The sequence below is a fragment of the Centruroides sculpturatus genome, unplaced genomic scaffold, assembly GCF_000671375.1.
Source record: "Centruroides sculpturatus isolate CEXI.00-Female unplaced genomic scaffold, Cexi_2.0 scaffold153, whole genome shotgun sequence".
In the NCBI taxonomy this organism is placed as follows: Eukaryota; Metazoa; Arthropoda; class Arachnida; order Scorpiones; family Buthidae; genus Centruroides; species Centruroides sculpturatus.
The window spans coordinates 372,506-388,072 of NW_019384491.1; the positions used below are offsets into that span (position 1 = coordinate 372,506).

Consider the following 15,567-nt stretch of genomic DNA (forward strand, 5'->3'; position numbering starts at 1 on the left):
CAGTTTATGCAGTTATAATAAAACTATAATTTTACAGCATTAATATCCAGTTATTTATGCAATATAATTTCAACTATGTTTAATCAGTTTAATTATATTGATTTGAATTACAATTTAAATAGAAGAAATTATTTATATTAATATAATTGAATGCAATATTTATATTTATTGAAACAATAATCAACAATGTATATCTCAAATTTTTAATATTTAATATTCTTCATATGATGCATACTGTTTTTTTTTTAATTTTCAATTCATTGCATTAATTTTGAGATTTTTAATTAAGTTTAAAATTTTAATTTGTATTTTTAAAATGTTTATTATTCTAGAAATAAATGCATAACATATAAATATTTTTTCTTGTTCAGTCAATTTATCTTTGCTGTCATATTCACAATCTTCATAACAAGTTGCGTGAACTATCCTGTTCTATTTAAAGACGTACCTCCTCAAGGAGTCAATCATACGGAGAAAGTTACTTTAAGGGACGTTGTTATTCCCTTAAATGTTTGTGTATATAGGTTAGTGTATTATATTAGTTTGATAAAAAATATAAGAAACATATTTGTTATTAAAAATATAATTCTTCTTCTTCTTCCATCTCTAGATTACATCCTTTGATTGTATTTTGTTTAATTGTGGCATCTGTTTTCCTTGTATTAAGACTTATCAAGGTAGTATATCAGCTATTTCAGTATAATGAGATCAAAGTATTTTATAGTACAGCATTAAAAATAGCTCCAGTAAGTCAAATGTTTTTAATTTCAGATATTTTTAAATTTATTTTTTTAAAATAGTGAATTTAAATGAACTTTACTATTTTATTAGGATGATCTAGAAAACATGACTTGGCATGAGGTGCAGTGCCGACTTTTGGAAGTGCAGTGTGAACAGCAGATGTGCATACACAAGAGAGAACTTTCAGAATTAGGTAGCAAATTGAAATATTAAATTTAAGTTACTTTATTTGTGTACTTTTTTTTAAATGTAATAATATATTTAATAGATATATATCATAGAATACTCAGGTTTAAAAACTATATGGTAGCTATGGTCAACAAGAATATACTTCCCATAAAATTTAATCTTCCTTTCATTGGGGAAATGTAAGGCGTTTTTGTAAAAAAGTTTTATTTTGATAACAAATAATTGTTATAAATTATTTTTAATCAAAAAATTTTTATTTGTAGAGTATTTTTTTCAAAAGGACTTAAATATAATCTTGAAATGATTTTGTTTTGTAAGTATTGTTTTAAGAAAAGTTTTTAATTTATAATAATTGCATGAAATTTATGTATATTTTAATTTTTAGGGGGTCCTTGGGCACCATTCGAAAATAGTTGGCACTTAAAAGAAGATTATAAGAAAGTATCGAAAAGAAATCAAATGGCAAAAGAGTATGTTAACTAGAATATTATGTTGATAAAATTGACAATTCTATTAAAATGAATCAATGGGAAATTCAAAGTGACATTGTAGTGTATATAAACTAGATTTATTTCAGATTTGGTGAATGGGAGTATGCAAGTATATCATTAAAATACTTAAAATATAAATACAATAAAAATATACAATTCTGATGTTGAATCAAGGCAAGAGCAGTCATACTCTAACTCTTGTCATAATTACTCAAATTAGTGGCAGGTAAATTATTTGGCTTATTAATCAATAAATAAACTTTAGATAAAGCTAGATTTTACTAAAACGTGAGGGTCTGCTGCCGCCTATATTTGGGAAATAATAATCAACAATGAATTGGAAGTTAAACAAATTGATCTCAGTTTTTGATGATATGGTTCGACAGTGTTGCCATTACATTACATTTTCTATTGGATTAACTGTTTTATCTACATGAAGCTTAAATGTTAATTTGTTGTAAAAAGTCACACCTAGATTATCCACAGATTGAATGTATGTAATATTAGTATCATATAATTTAAATTAGGCAATTGTAGAATATGAAAATAAGAAAAACAAGTGGTAACTGTTTGGCAACTGTTTTTCAATATTAGTTGTTAGGTTTAACATCAGTAAATTAGAGCAAAGGTTTGTAATGATTTGTGTCTTTATTAATTAATTTTATATTATTTGCATATGCAAACATGTTTGAGTGCAAATGAAATAAAGAGATATCAATGTAAACTATTAAAAATGAATTACTGAGAACAGATACTTGTTGAATATCATAAACAAGAGAAAATCAAAGAAATTGAAGATTACATATTATAATTTGAATAATTTAATCAGTAAATATGAATTTGATGTATTTGAAATTCTTCACTTAATGTCTTTAGTAGATGGTCTGGTAAAACAGAGTCAAAAACTTGGATATGTCAATATAAATTGCATATGCAGGTGAATTTTCTGTTATATAATTCAATATAGTTGCCTGTGCTTATTGACCAGGTATGCTGAAATATTTGTTAAGTGAATATGTTCGTTGCATTCAAATATGTTGGAAACTCAATTAAAATACCTTTTTCTACATTTAATTATGTTGGTTACACATAAATATAAAATAAGGAAATGAATTGAGTAAAATGATGTAGAGTGATTCACAACATACAAAAAAATTGACCGTCATCTCTAACTTCTCTTCCAAATGCATGATCACAGTTGAGTGTCAACAGCCATAATAGGGGAGGTGGATCCAGATTCATTAAAGTAAAATAAATGTACAGTTTTGATTGCAGTAGAACAAATAACAAACTACATGTTTAAAACTTTGATATCTTAACATACAGAATTCTAACTTCTTAACAATATTCAGTTATTTTCCTCAGTACAGTCAAACATCATTAAGATGCAACCATAAATTTGGAGGTTTAGTGAGGTTTGCAGTCTACCAAAAAAGTTTGTAACATTGTGATGGAGAAGAAATAAATTAATTTTATATATTACACACTATACTACAATAAATTAAGTGTGTTGTGAACTGAATAAGATGTACTGAGAAAATGAAAAATGATTTAAAACTCCTGGAAGATGTCTTCATACCTCTGCCATGTCCAATCACCAGGAATAAACAGTCTTCCTTGCAGAGACAATCTTTTATTAGATGCTACATATCTGCAAAATTATGTAAAAACAGTTTAAAATGTCCTTTGGTGACAAGTCAGTAATTAAAAAAAAATATCATTTAATTAAAATGGCTGGTATTTTTAAATATTTAAAACTTGTAATTGGACATTGATGTATAAAGACATTTTTGTTTCTTCTGTGAGTTTTAAATATGTAAAATACCATTAGCCATTTTAATTAAACAATAAAAAATGTCTTTTTTTGGTAGTGTTATCATTTTCAGTCAAATTACATAGCCTGTGTGTATTGTACACGAGAGGAAAAAGTGCATTGTGACTATAGAACATATACTTTTTGTATGCTTAGTTCAGATTGTCTACTGCATTACTATAAATGTTTTATAAAATGATAACTCATGTTTAATGTCCTACTTTTAATTAATGAGACTAAAGAGGTGATCAATTTCTTGCTTTTTCCTCTCACCATTTCTTTCAGCATGTTATCCAGTGCAATGATATGACACATTACATTATCATTATTGCAATGTTTTTCCAAAAACTTTTGCACTTTCAACAATCCCTCTATGGCTTCCTTTGTAGTGGTGGTTGTCTCATCATCTTCTCTGATATCATTTTAACCACAGCACAACTGAAAGCCAGAAGTAGACTGAGCTGGCCAAAATTAACATGGGACTGACTTGATAAGTTTGTGAAAGGAATTGCAGAGTGACTTGAAAACTTTTAACATTCCAACATCAGGTGGTACCCTTAACCAGCTTTTTCCAAATATGTGACAATAGGACTTTTAATGAAGGAATATTTCCAAGAGCCTTTCAGACAAGAATCTTCACACTATCAGACAAGAAAGCAACAGAACATGGATCAGCAAAGACATTACAAGTTATAGAATATTTCACATTATTAGACAGTAATGACACAATGCAACAAAACAATTTGCATTACTTTAGAATTGCTATTTAAACATGTTCATAATTTTTCCATCAATGACTTGGCTATAATAGCTGTGTTAGTAGATGAAGATGAACTCCAAGTCAGAAGAAAACATATTTGGGTACACAAAATGTTGAATAAATGCAAAATGTAGAGAGAATACCAGACTTTTAAACCAAAGATTTTCTTGTTGATTGTTATTGCTATACATTGGATGAGATGTGTCATAAGTTCTGGATAGTGACAGTCCATATTTTTAAAATGCAAAAATATGTATCTTTACAGTGTGAAATGAGGATACCAATTGCCAAATCATTTGCACTATACTACACATACATGTCAAATATATGCAAAGACATGATAAACATTTTTTCTCAGATTGTTGGTCAGTTGTGTCATTGTTGTCCATGCTGATTATGGTGAATGTGAATATAATAATTTAAATTTAATAAAATAATAATTTGTGTCATTGCCTCTCTGTGTCATTTCATTTCTGATAGTGTGAAACAACCTTTAGAGTTTTAAGTCAGTAAAAATTATTGTGTATTACATTCTTAGTTTGATTTATTATTACGCTTTATGATTTATATGTTTTATGCAAAAAAGCAGTACTTTTTAAAATAATTTTGCCATTTAAATGAAAATCTGCTTCTAAACTATTGAAACATATTGAATTATGCTTAAATTTTGAATATGATTTATTTGAACAAAATTTATTATATTTATTCTATATTTAAATAAGTTTTTTGGTAAATGAAATGAGAAAAGCTACATGTTAAACATGAATAAAATATAAATATATTTATTATTAGTTTTGCTGTTATACATCATTCTCTAAATTGATTATTGTTTACATTCTAGTTTATCTACTCGTATTACTTGGATAGGCATTGCAAATGGTCTTCTCTCTCCATTAATTTTGGTTTGGCATCTTCTAATGTTCTTTTATAGCTATGTTGAACAAATCAAAAGAGAACCTAGTGTATTAGGAACTAGAACATGGTCTAACTATGCAAGATTTTATTTACGTCATTTTAATGAATTGGAACATGAATTTGATTCCAGGTTAGTTAGTTTCAGAAATATTTCAAAAATATAAAAGTTGCATTTTATAAATGTTTTGTTTCATTACTTTTCATAAGAAATTAACTTTCAAAATTATAATTTTTATGTTAAAGTCGATTTATTAATAATAATTTTGAATTACTTTCAGACTGAGCAGAGCCTATAAGCCATCCACAAGTTATATTTCATTATTTACCTCTCACAAAGCAGCAGCTGTTGCTCGGTAAGATTTTCTTGTTATATTTATTCTTTATTTGCATATTTTAATTTTTGCCCTTTATACTGTCAATTTTATTAAAATACAATGAATGTGAATAAGCAAGCAGCCTTATAGTCATTATGATTTTAAAATCTTCAAGCCTGGACAGATGGGAATGAATTCACTTTCATCTGTTCATGGCTGAAGACAGTCTATTAACTGGGGTGAAAATGTTTCTGTTCCTTCAACTTTATTAACTATTAAAGTTTCATTGATTAATTCACATATTAATATGACGATTACTGCCATAATAATTATGTTAATAGAAGATACTTTTCTGTTTTTACTTTATTTAAATAGAGTATAAACTTTAAAATTCAATAAAATGTTATTAAAAATACAAAGAATTGAGAAATCTTGCCTTACAAATAAAATTCTTGAAATTATAATTTGAAAAATATTTTAGGATTCTTACTTAATATGGATTGATCTCTACATAATTATTAACAGTTTGTTACATTTCTAAAAATTGTAATGCAAATTAACAGCCAACAAAAATAAAATAATGAATATAATATTGTTTGAGAGTAATATGATGTATACAATTAGAGTTTATATATAAACATATTTTTCTGTAGAATTTATTTTATATAGGGATTGCAAAAGTGCAAAATTATTATGATTAATGAATTAAGATGTATGTAGAAAGAAAATATTACAAAACCAAACATTTATACTTTACATAATTACAAGAAAATTTCATGCATGCATATTGAACATATAATAGGACATCAAAACGTACAAAATTACTAAGAGTAAAAATTCTCTAAAAAAGTAATTTAAATACTAACACGTATATAAATAATATATATACAAGTTAAGAATTGAATGAGTACAAAATAAATTTAATTGTATTTATTTTGTACTTAATTGACTGAATTGCGTTACTTTACATACCTATACTATACTATACCTATATATACCATAAAAATTAATAAACTAATGTTTATTAAGAGATTCAATATTGCTTTGCCAAAACAATTGAGTGATGTTTTATTTAATAAAATGGGGCTTAGTAAGAAGAAAAAGTTAAAATCAGTTCAAATTCTGTTTACACTGTATACAGAATTTGAACACTTTTATACACAAAGCATTATAAACATTTTTGTCATTGAAAACAAAATTTATGTAGATATTATAATTTAAATTTTCACATATTAAATTAAATTTAAAATTTATATGGTTTGTTTGCATATTAAATTATTAATTAAACAGTAAACTATATGCAAAAAATTAATATGACAAACATATATATATATATATATACAGGGTATATCAGAATGATGTTTTAAAAATTTTGGGAATTGTAGAGGATGAAATTGTGAACATTTTAATATATGGAACCTATAGCTGGATATGAGATATAAAGTTTCTACAGCACTTTGCATATTCTATGTTGAATGAAACAGCAGAATACAGTATTTATGACAAGTTTTATTGACAAAATGGTAGAGTACAATCAAACTGTACATCAAATTAGTGGCTGCACTACTCTAGAGTAAATATTCAATGTGACGACCACCAACTTCGTTACATAATATGCAATGATAAGCCATGTTTGTCCGACTCTGTAAGATGCCACGCTTCCCTCTGATAGTATTAAATGCTGTAAAGATGTGCTCTGTAAGCTTATGAACTGTTCCTACAGTTGTTGTGTACACAAGGGACTCACGTTGACTAGCTGTTTGTTTACAGCACAGCACCAGTGGGTGCGGATGCAAGGGGTGACCTGAAGGACAACAAGCACTAAGTACACAACGTCCTGTACACGGGCTCAGTTAGACTACTGTAGTTGTATGTTTAGTCTTCCATCTGCAGCAATAACATGACGTCAATGGATGGAAGGGTAGCTACCAAAGTGAAGGGCAGTCATGCACTTCCTACCACTGTAGACACTTTAGTTCAAATTTTCGGCTATAGGTTCCTTATATCAAAACATTCAAAATTTCATCCTCTACAAACCCCAAATTTTTAAAATGTCATTCTGATACACCCTGTATATATATATGATAACATCTATAATCTGATTTATCAGAATAACTGAACAATCTGCCAGATCTTTATTGGATTATTTTTAAGGCTTATTAATAATTTGAAACAAAGTAATTTGGCAAGAGGTAGATAGATAGGCTGCCAAATTTATTATGACATGATGGTCTAACTGTGTACCTCTTGCGAAAATTTTTATTTCAAATTATTAATTAGCCTTAAAAATAGCTTGATAAAAATCCAGCAGATTGTTTGATTATATATATGTTTTCTTTAAACAAAACTTCGAATGATACAAATGCTTGAAATGAATTATAGGATGTGTGAAATAACTTCATGACATATTTGTGTGAATTGTGTGTTAAAAAATATTTCAAGGAAAGAAACAATATTCAAAGTCTGTTTTTTACATACAGTAGATCATGTTGAATTATACCAAAAGTTTTTGCTGTGATATGATATGTAACAATTTGAAGAACGAGATATTTCTAATAAAAATTTAATTTTTTTGAATTTAAATGAAATTTTTTCACATATTGATGAAGTAACTTTTCATTTACAACTAAAGCTCATTATTTTTAGTTATAAAAGTTTTTAAGTTTTAAATAAATAAATGAGATCTTTCCTTTCTTCACTTGAAAACGTTAGTAACGAACTGTATATTTGTATGTTGTGAGTCATCGTGGGAGAACACACCGGTAACAGGTTTGAAGAGATTGTTAATTTAGATACCCTACAGTTTTAATAGAAGAAAGAAACATTTCTGATCAAATATTTGGCAATTTTTAGATTAGAGCAACTTACTTAAGTGTTTCAGAACAATAGTTCTTAATCTCTCTGAGGATACAAAACATCATTCATTAGCATCAATATGTTCAAAAATTGATAAACAATTTCATGTTTGGTATACTTACGAAACAATAAAGCAGTAAACTAATAAACTTTATTGTATTGAATAAAATAGTAAACAAGGAATTGTGAATGAATAAAAGTATGTTGTAGTATGTTGGAATAAGCTTTTAATAAAAACTTTAAAATCTTTTGTTTTTCATTGAAGCAAGTTTGTGGAAAATCCATGTTCTGCAGAATGTGGGTTGAGAACCATTGGTTTAGAATGCTGTAGGACATATGCAACTAAAATTTTATGTTAGAATAATACCAAATTAAAATGCTCAAAACAATTATAATAGAATGAAATGTTGAAAAATATAAACAAATGAATATATAACATAGAACATCTTTTACATGGTGACATCTTTTGTAGTTGTGTGTGTATATATATATTAAAGAGTTCCAGTTTAGTTCATAACTTATAAACATAAATAAATAATAAAAATGAAAAATTAAAATTAACTCAAATACAGTAGAGCATCAATTATCTGAAATAATTGGGGCAGTGCAATTAGATAATTGGGCAATTTTTTAATGACTAATCACACTTATTAAGAAAGAATAAAAAGATAAATGAAGTAAAGAAATATCAGTTTTAATTCTAGTATAATAGTAAAATAGGTTGGCATAAAAATTTAATACATAAGAATTATAAGAAACAATGAAATGTCTAATTAATTAAAAGCAAGCACCAGGCTCTCATTACATTCTACAATGTACTGATGAAACTTTTGAATTTAAAGTAAAAAATACATAATAATAAAATTAATTTTAAATAAAGTATAAGTACTTACATAAAAATTATTTATTACAGTTCTTTTATTGAAAATTCTTTTATTTTACATTGTTTTGCATAATTTTTTCTTTTAACTCTGCTAAATTCCTGGCTCGCTTGATTGTCAAGACAGTTGAAAGTTGCTTAGGTTGCATTTCTAACTCTGTCATCACTGTTTTTAATGTATTAAATATTTCACTATGCATAGGCACAGTGAAGAAGCCCGTGACTCATTAATCATGCTTTTCTATTTGTAGTATAATAAATAAATAAAACTTAACACTAGTTATGATAATAAGATAACTTAATGGAAGATTGCTGAAAATTATTATATGTAAAAACTTCATAATTTCTAGAATTACTTCTGTGAAGTCAATTTTGGTTAACCAATTTTTTGGATAATCAATTCTCCACTTTACTTATAATTAAAATTGTTGTAATTAGTTATTTAAAATTTTATTTTTACAGGTGTATCATTTTTATGGCTGGTGCTGTATTTTCATATTTTCTCGTTTTGACCATTTATGACGAAGACGTAATGACTGTGGAACATATTTTATTTGTTATGACTTTTTGTGGTATAATTTGTGCTGGATGCCAAAGCTTTCTACCTCCAGAAGTATGTCTTATGTCATTTTTCTATTAATATAAGTATTATATCTCTATATATATTTATATATATTATTTATTTAGAATTTGGTTTGGTGTCCAGAAAAACTTATGACCAATATCTTAGCTCACATCCATTACATTCCCGATCACTGGAGAGGGAAAGCTCATATTTTTAAAGTTAGAAATGAATTTTCACAATTGTTTCAATTAAAAGTTGTAAGTTGGATATTAATGAAACTTTTTGTATGAGATTTCTAATTAAAGATATTGATTTTATTACTTAAAGTTAATACTGTTGAATGATAAGAAGCCATATTGTATTTAATATAGGTGCATTTTTTGGAAGAGTTAATTAGTCCGATTGTTACACCCATCATTCTTTGCTTTTATCTCCCCCGCCGTTCATTAGATATTGTGGATTTTTTGCGTAACTTTACAGTAGAGGTTGTGGGCGTAGGTGACGTCTGCTCTTTTGCACAAATGGATGTTCGACGCCATGGTAATCCTAACGTATGTAATTTTATGTAGAAATTTTATGTATTTTATATCTTTTGCTTGAGTTTGATTGAAAATTTTTGAAAACAAATTTGATATTAGAAATTTTTTATAATTTATCGAATTTATAGTGGATGACTGAAGGTCACACAGAAGCAAATCAATACCAGCAAGCTGAAGATGGGAAAACAGAATTATCACTTATGCATTTCACTGTAAGTGAAGAATTGCTTAAATTAATATTTAAATTATGATTAAAAATCTTTTACTTTAATTACAGTTAACGAATCCAAATTGGATACCTCCAGAAGAATCTTCTGTGTACTTAAATAATTTGAGAGATCAAGGTTGTTTCTTTAATAATGTTTAAGATTTCAAGTGTTTATTAGCAATATTAATATACAATTTTTATCTTTGTAGCTGTTAGAGATGTTAGAAAGTTACATATGATGCCAGAGGAAAATGCATTGTATTATTCTCTGAATTCTGTTTCATCATTGGGTGGAGAAGTTAGTATAATTCTAAAATAAATAATAAATAGTCTATTCAATTTAAAATATTTATTAAAATTCTTTTAAGCATTTTTGCATTTAAAAGTTATTATTATAGATTAAAGAATAATTTTAAAATATTTGTAATTACATATAATGGACTCTCATTTAATGAGTATACTTGGTTTCACAGAGTCGCTCATTAACTATAAATCTCATTAACTGAATCTGTTATTTCAATGGACTAACCATTGGTTCCAGCTTACAGTATTATTCTCTTTAAATTAATTAATGAAAGCATTTTACTGCTTTTTGGAAAATGAGTTATGTTCCATAATGTTAGGAATCTCAGAGTGATAGATTTGTTAATTTTCTTGGTATTAAGATCTGTTCATACATCATGAGAGTAGGAAAGAGATGAGAAAGTGATATCAAACTGATTTAGTTTACAATATTTTCCATATTACTCGTGACATATTCTCATACCAAATGACAATACTCATGATGTATTTTTGTGGGATGTGGAACAGAGAGAAAGTAGAGCTTTTTATTTGTATTTGCTTCATAATCACCCAATTCTTTGCATTGTTACTAATGCTGCTGATAAAAACAGAAATATGTATTTACACTTCGGTATTCAAAATGTATTCAATCTGTTCCTGATAGATGAGTTCCTGAGATAACCATGCAAAGAAAGCAATGTATGAAAATACTATGCATATCAAAAAATAGAATATTGACTCCAGATCTCAAAAATCAGTAAACATAATGTGATAGACCAATTAAAATAATAGGATGTGTTTAAACAAGCCATGTGTTAATGTGTATTTAAATATTCATTTGGTTTTTATTATAGTTCTTGATTTATTTATTGGGCAAATTCAAGAAGGACTTGCATTAAAACTAATGTCAACACAAATTGTACGAATGGCTGATTGAACTTTGAACCACTTTCTAATTATTGTTGCCTAAATATGAAACTTGTTTAAAGGTTATCTTTAATAGAATTTTTTTCATTAATAGAACTACTCATTTTTATGAGAGGTACTTATTAATTGAAATCATGTTAACTGTTATGTTCATTAAACGAGGATCTACTTTATGTATAATATTAATAATATAAATATTGGATTCTATATATTTTAATTATATACTTAATTCACAAGAGTTGAATAAGTAACTTTAAACGTTTTAATTTTTTTTTTACCTATTAATAAAATTGCCTGGATTATCATACTGTAAAATAATTTGAAACCATTTTAGTTTATGAGGAAATTTATTTTTCAGTATAGCGATTTAGTGAAGAGTATTTTGCATACTAATGTCGATCCGTCGATTGGTCCTACTAGTATATTGGCTCGATCCTTAGCACGGTCTCAACTTCTCTCTCCGTCGGCACCTTCTCCAGTACCTGTATTTGTTGGAAACATTGCTCAAAGAGAAGGACCACTTCACATTAATTCGGCTGGTCTTATATCGAGGTAAAACAAGTTTACTTTTTTAAGAGAATTAATTTTCTTTAAAAATATAACCAAATTTTTGTCTATTGCTTACATCATTATAATGCTTATATTGATTTTTTAGTTTACATCATTCCCAATATCAACATCAGAGTGAAAGTCATATTACATCTATTCAACCTTCTTCTGTCACTGATGTACCTTTGGAATTTACCGCTGCTAATATGAGTATAAGTACTTTATATATGCACGGTGTAAGTACCGAAATGATACTTAATCTATAAATTGTATTTATTTGCAGTAAATGTTAATGGAATAGTAAAACTTTAATAGAAATTGGTAAATTTATAAAAATTTAGCGGCATTAAATATTATAAAATTTTATTATAATTTTTAAATTTTATTTATATTTTAAGAATATTTAAAATATTTCAATGGAAGTAGATAGTCATAAAATTATGTTTTTAAAATTTTAGTTGCATTCTAAGTACTTGAAGCAAAGAAGTAGTGCACCGAGAGTTGGCCATCCATCCATTATTTGGCAGCGTCCATTACAGGACATGCCCGGAATTATGGAATCTCCTCAAGAGGTAATAGGTATCGAGGGAGGAGAAGAAAGAGCCGAACATCAACCGCTTCTGCCTGACACAAGAATCACCAGGTTTATTTAAATATTTATAAATTTTCTTTATCGATTAATACCTACTTGCATACAAACGTTTAAAATTTGGTATATTTTCTCAGGTCGTCTTGAGTGGGAAACATGTCAGAACAGCCGAGATTAAGCTTTTAGTAGTCAGCATTTAACTGCCATTTCTGTTAATGTCCTGCTACAGTATTTAACTGCAATTGAATGCTTTCTACGACAAAATTCTAATGATTAAAAGTATTTCTATCTCTAATCGAGATTTTAAATTGCATGAGTATTAAAAAAAATGATGTACGGAGTGTCCACGACTACCAATGTACAAATTTTAAAACTTTTACTGGATATGTGTAAAAAAGTTTTAAGAGAAACGCAGTTAAACATGGACGAGTGAAATGTTCGCATTAATTATTAAAGCAAAATTGCTAAAGGAACCAGAATATTTATCAATCTTTATAATTGTCTTTAAACAGTAATTTAAATCGGTAGTAAGATAAGTCAGTATTTTATTCAATTTACTTTTATTTGAAGTAGCCTATTGGTTCTTTCGAATTTGTATAAATGCCAACGAAATTCATTTTCAGTAAGAATTTCTATAGGTGACAAGAAACTAATAATTGAAAATTGATCGCACATAATATAAAATTTAAGTCATTTTAGAAGTGTATATCATAATCATACTACGTAAGAGTTGCGATAATTTTTCGTTTTTAAATTTTACATTAAAAAAAACTACTAGATGTAATTATCGATCTTTAAAGTAAGATGTGAGTATATGACACGTTTTTTAAATCATAGCTCATGCCAATTTTTTCGGTTTCTTTGTCTACAGACTAACTTGTTGCTCCGATGTGTAAATGTGAGTTTGTTTATACACCGAATTTGTAAATTGTGCAATGGATTGTTGTTGCCTGTGATCGTTTACACTTTGATAATTATGACGAATTTAAATACACGCTATTTGAAGTAACCAGTCCATTGAATTGTAAGGAGGAAAACAAGAAAAACATGTAAAATGTAAATTCCTGTTATTGGAAAAAAGGAAAAAAAAAAAAAAAATGCATAAATATGAATGAGTAAATGACTATTTTATTAATGCTTAGTTTTACCATTAATGGAAGTAGAGTATATATTACTCTGTCCAGTTTATAGTAGCATGCTAATTTGTGAGTGGTGTATATGCTGTGGGATTCTGTCCTGGTATAATTTTGCATAGAGTGCCTTGTAGTTTTCCTCCCCTCGCAGATGGAGATGGTCCAATTCGTTTGTCACGCCGATAGTTATTTATATGAGAAAATGGTAAAAAAAAAAAGATTCGTTTCCCTGATTTTTTAGTCAAGTACTTCAGCTATTTTAATTCTTGTCCACGCACAAGAAACATTAATATTTTTATCGGCATTTAATGCTAACCAGTATCTTTCTTTTATCGAGATGATAATACAGAATGACAACACTGTACAGAATAAAAAATATATATTATTTTAAAGCCAATAATGTAATTTAAACTACGTCGAGTTTTTAAAGTACGTTCGACCAGACATTTTAGACAAAGCATAAAACATCACTTCGGAAGTATTTGGTGTTGAAAAGACAAAGGATCAATAACAGATGGTGGTTTCATCTCAATGGATTTGTTTCTCTTCATTTTGAAATTCTTCTTAGTGTAGTTTCTTGTTTATTTTTTTATAACTTAATATGCAATTGAATAATATTTTCAAAATAATTTAATTTTGAGATGATAATATATTGGATTTTTTTATTATATATATACATATATATATATTTAAGAGCTGCAGTATATTATTTAATGTTATGAATGATGTATGAGTGAAATATTATCTCAAAAAATTAGTTTGTACATAAGGTTTCTATGTCAGAAATGTTGTATAATGCTTTTCTCATGTCCAGATTACATTCTCTTGTACATAGAAGCTATACTCACAAAAAATCTGTTAATAATAATAATAATAATTTTTTGCATGATTTCAGCTTTTTCTATGTGCTTGGATGATTTTTTTTAATAATCCAAGTATAAGAGTTTAATATTAAATAAAATATTTAAGCTGATGATTATTATTGACATAAGTGTTGTTGGTATTGTTATCTGTAAATATGGAAACATTTTCAACGAATTAACAGAAAAATAAAATTAAAAATATTTCAAATTTTATAATTAGGATGGGTTTTAACAATTTTTAAGTAATTCATGACTTATATAACATGTATAGGATATCACGTGAATATGTATAGGAGACCAAAAGTCAGTTAACATATTGGATTTTAGGATTGATGGGATATGGCGATGCAACACACGAATGATTTGCCAAGGGGGGGGGGTGCCTTCCGGGAGAAATTTCTGTGGGAAACTGGCCCATATTTGGGGGTTAGATAAGCGAAGAAAAGCCGGAAAACTTGGTTGATGAGATGCAAACCAGCGACCAACACTGGTGTAATTAACATGTTGGAACAGCTGCAAGTTATTTGCGATTATAACATGTAACTATTCCAAACTAGCTTTAAGAATAAAACTTAGTTAACTGACTTTTGCACCACCTGTAGAGTTTACATATTAGGCTCAAAGATCGGAACGTCGATGAGGGTATCGTATACACAATACTGATTGAAATAAGACATAATATTTAATAAAAAAAAGAATGGAAGAATGATGTATACGGACACCCCAAAAGCCACTTAAGAAAAATATATCTTGGATAACTGGTTTTTGGGCCATCCCGAATACTGTACTTCATCTTAAAAGCATTTTATAATTGGTTTTAATTATAAGAAAAACAAGTATTATTTTATAATTATAACTAAATGCAAGTGAATTAGTTTAATTTAATAAAAGCGAAACCAACTGCCAGATTATCGGGCTATATTAATGCGAATTTTAATAATAAAATATAAAGT

General features: G+C 27.4%; 1 protein-coding gene across 1 annotated transcript in view; it reads left to right on the forward strand.

The window, feature by feature from the left end:
- Positions 1-13,969, forward strand: part of LOC111621778 (autophagy-related protein 9A-like) — a 48,288-nt gene extending 34,319 nt beyond the window's left edge. The window contains exons 5-22 of the mRNA XM_023364026.1: positions 372-524; positions 611-746; positions 832-934; positions 1,010-1,109; positions 1,194-1,243; positions 1,316-1,400; positions 4,836-5,039; positions 5,188-5,262; positions 9,422-9,572; positions 9,647-9,781; positions 9,896-10,075; positions 10,192-10,275; positions 10,341-10,407; positions 10,481-10,569; positions 11,839-12,032; positions 12,136-12,265; positions 12,488-12,672; positions 12,756-13,969. Of these exons, the coding sequence (XP_023219794.1) occupies positions 372-524; positions 611-746; positions 832-934; positions 1,010-1,109; positions 1,194-1,243; positions 1,316-1,400; positions 4,836-5,039; positions 5,188-5,262; positions 9,422-9,572; positions 9,647-9,781; positions 9,896-10,075; positions 10,192-10,275; positions 10,341-10,407; positions 10,481-10,569; positions 11,839-12,032; positions 12,136-12,265; positions 12,488-12,672; positions 12,756-12,765 (2,131 nt within the window). The 3' untranslated portion in view covers positions 12,766-13,969. The remainder of the gene's footprint in view (positions 1-371; positions 525-610; positions 747-831; positions 935-1,009; positions 1,110-1,193; positions 1,244-1,315; positions 1,401-4,835; positions 5,040-5,187; positions 5,263-9,421; positions 9,573-9,646; positions 9,782-9,895; positions 10,076-10,191; positions 10,276-10,340; positions 10,408-10,480; positions 10,570-11,838; positions 12,033-12,135; positions 12,266-12,487; positions 12,673-12,755) is intronic.
- Positions 13,970-15,567: the final 1,598 nt, after the last annotated feature.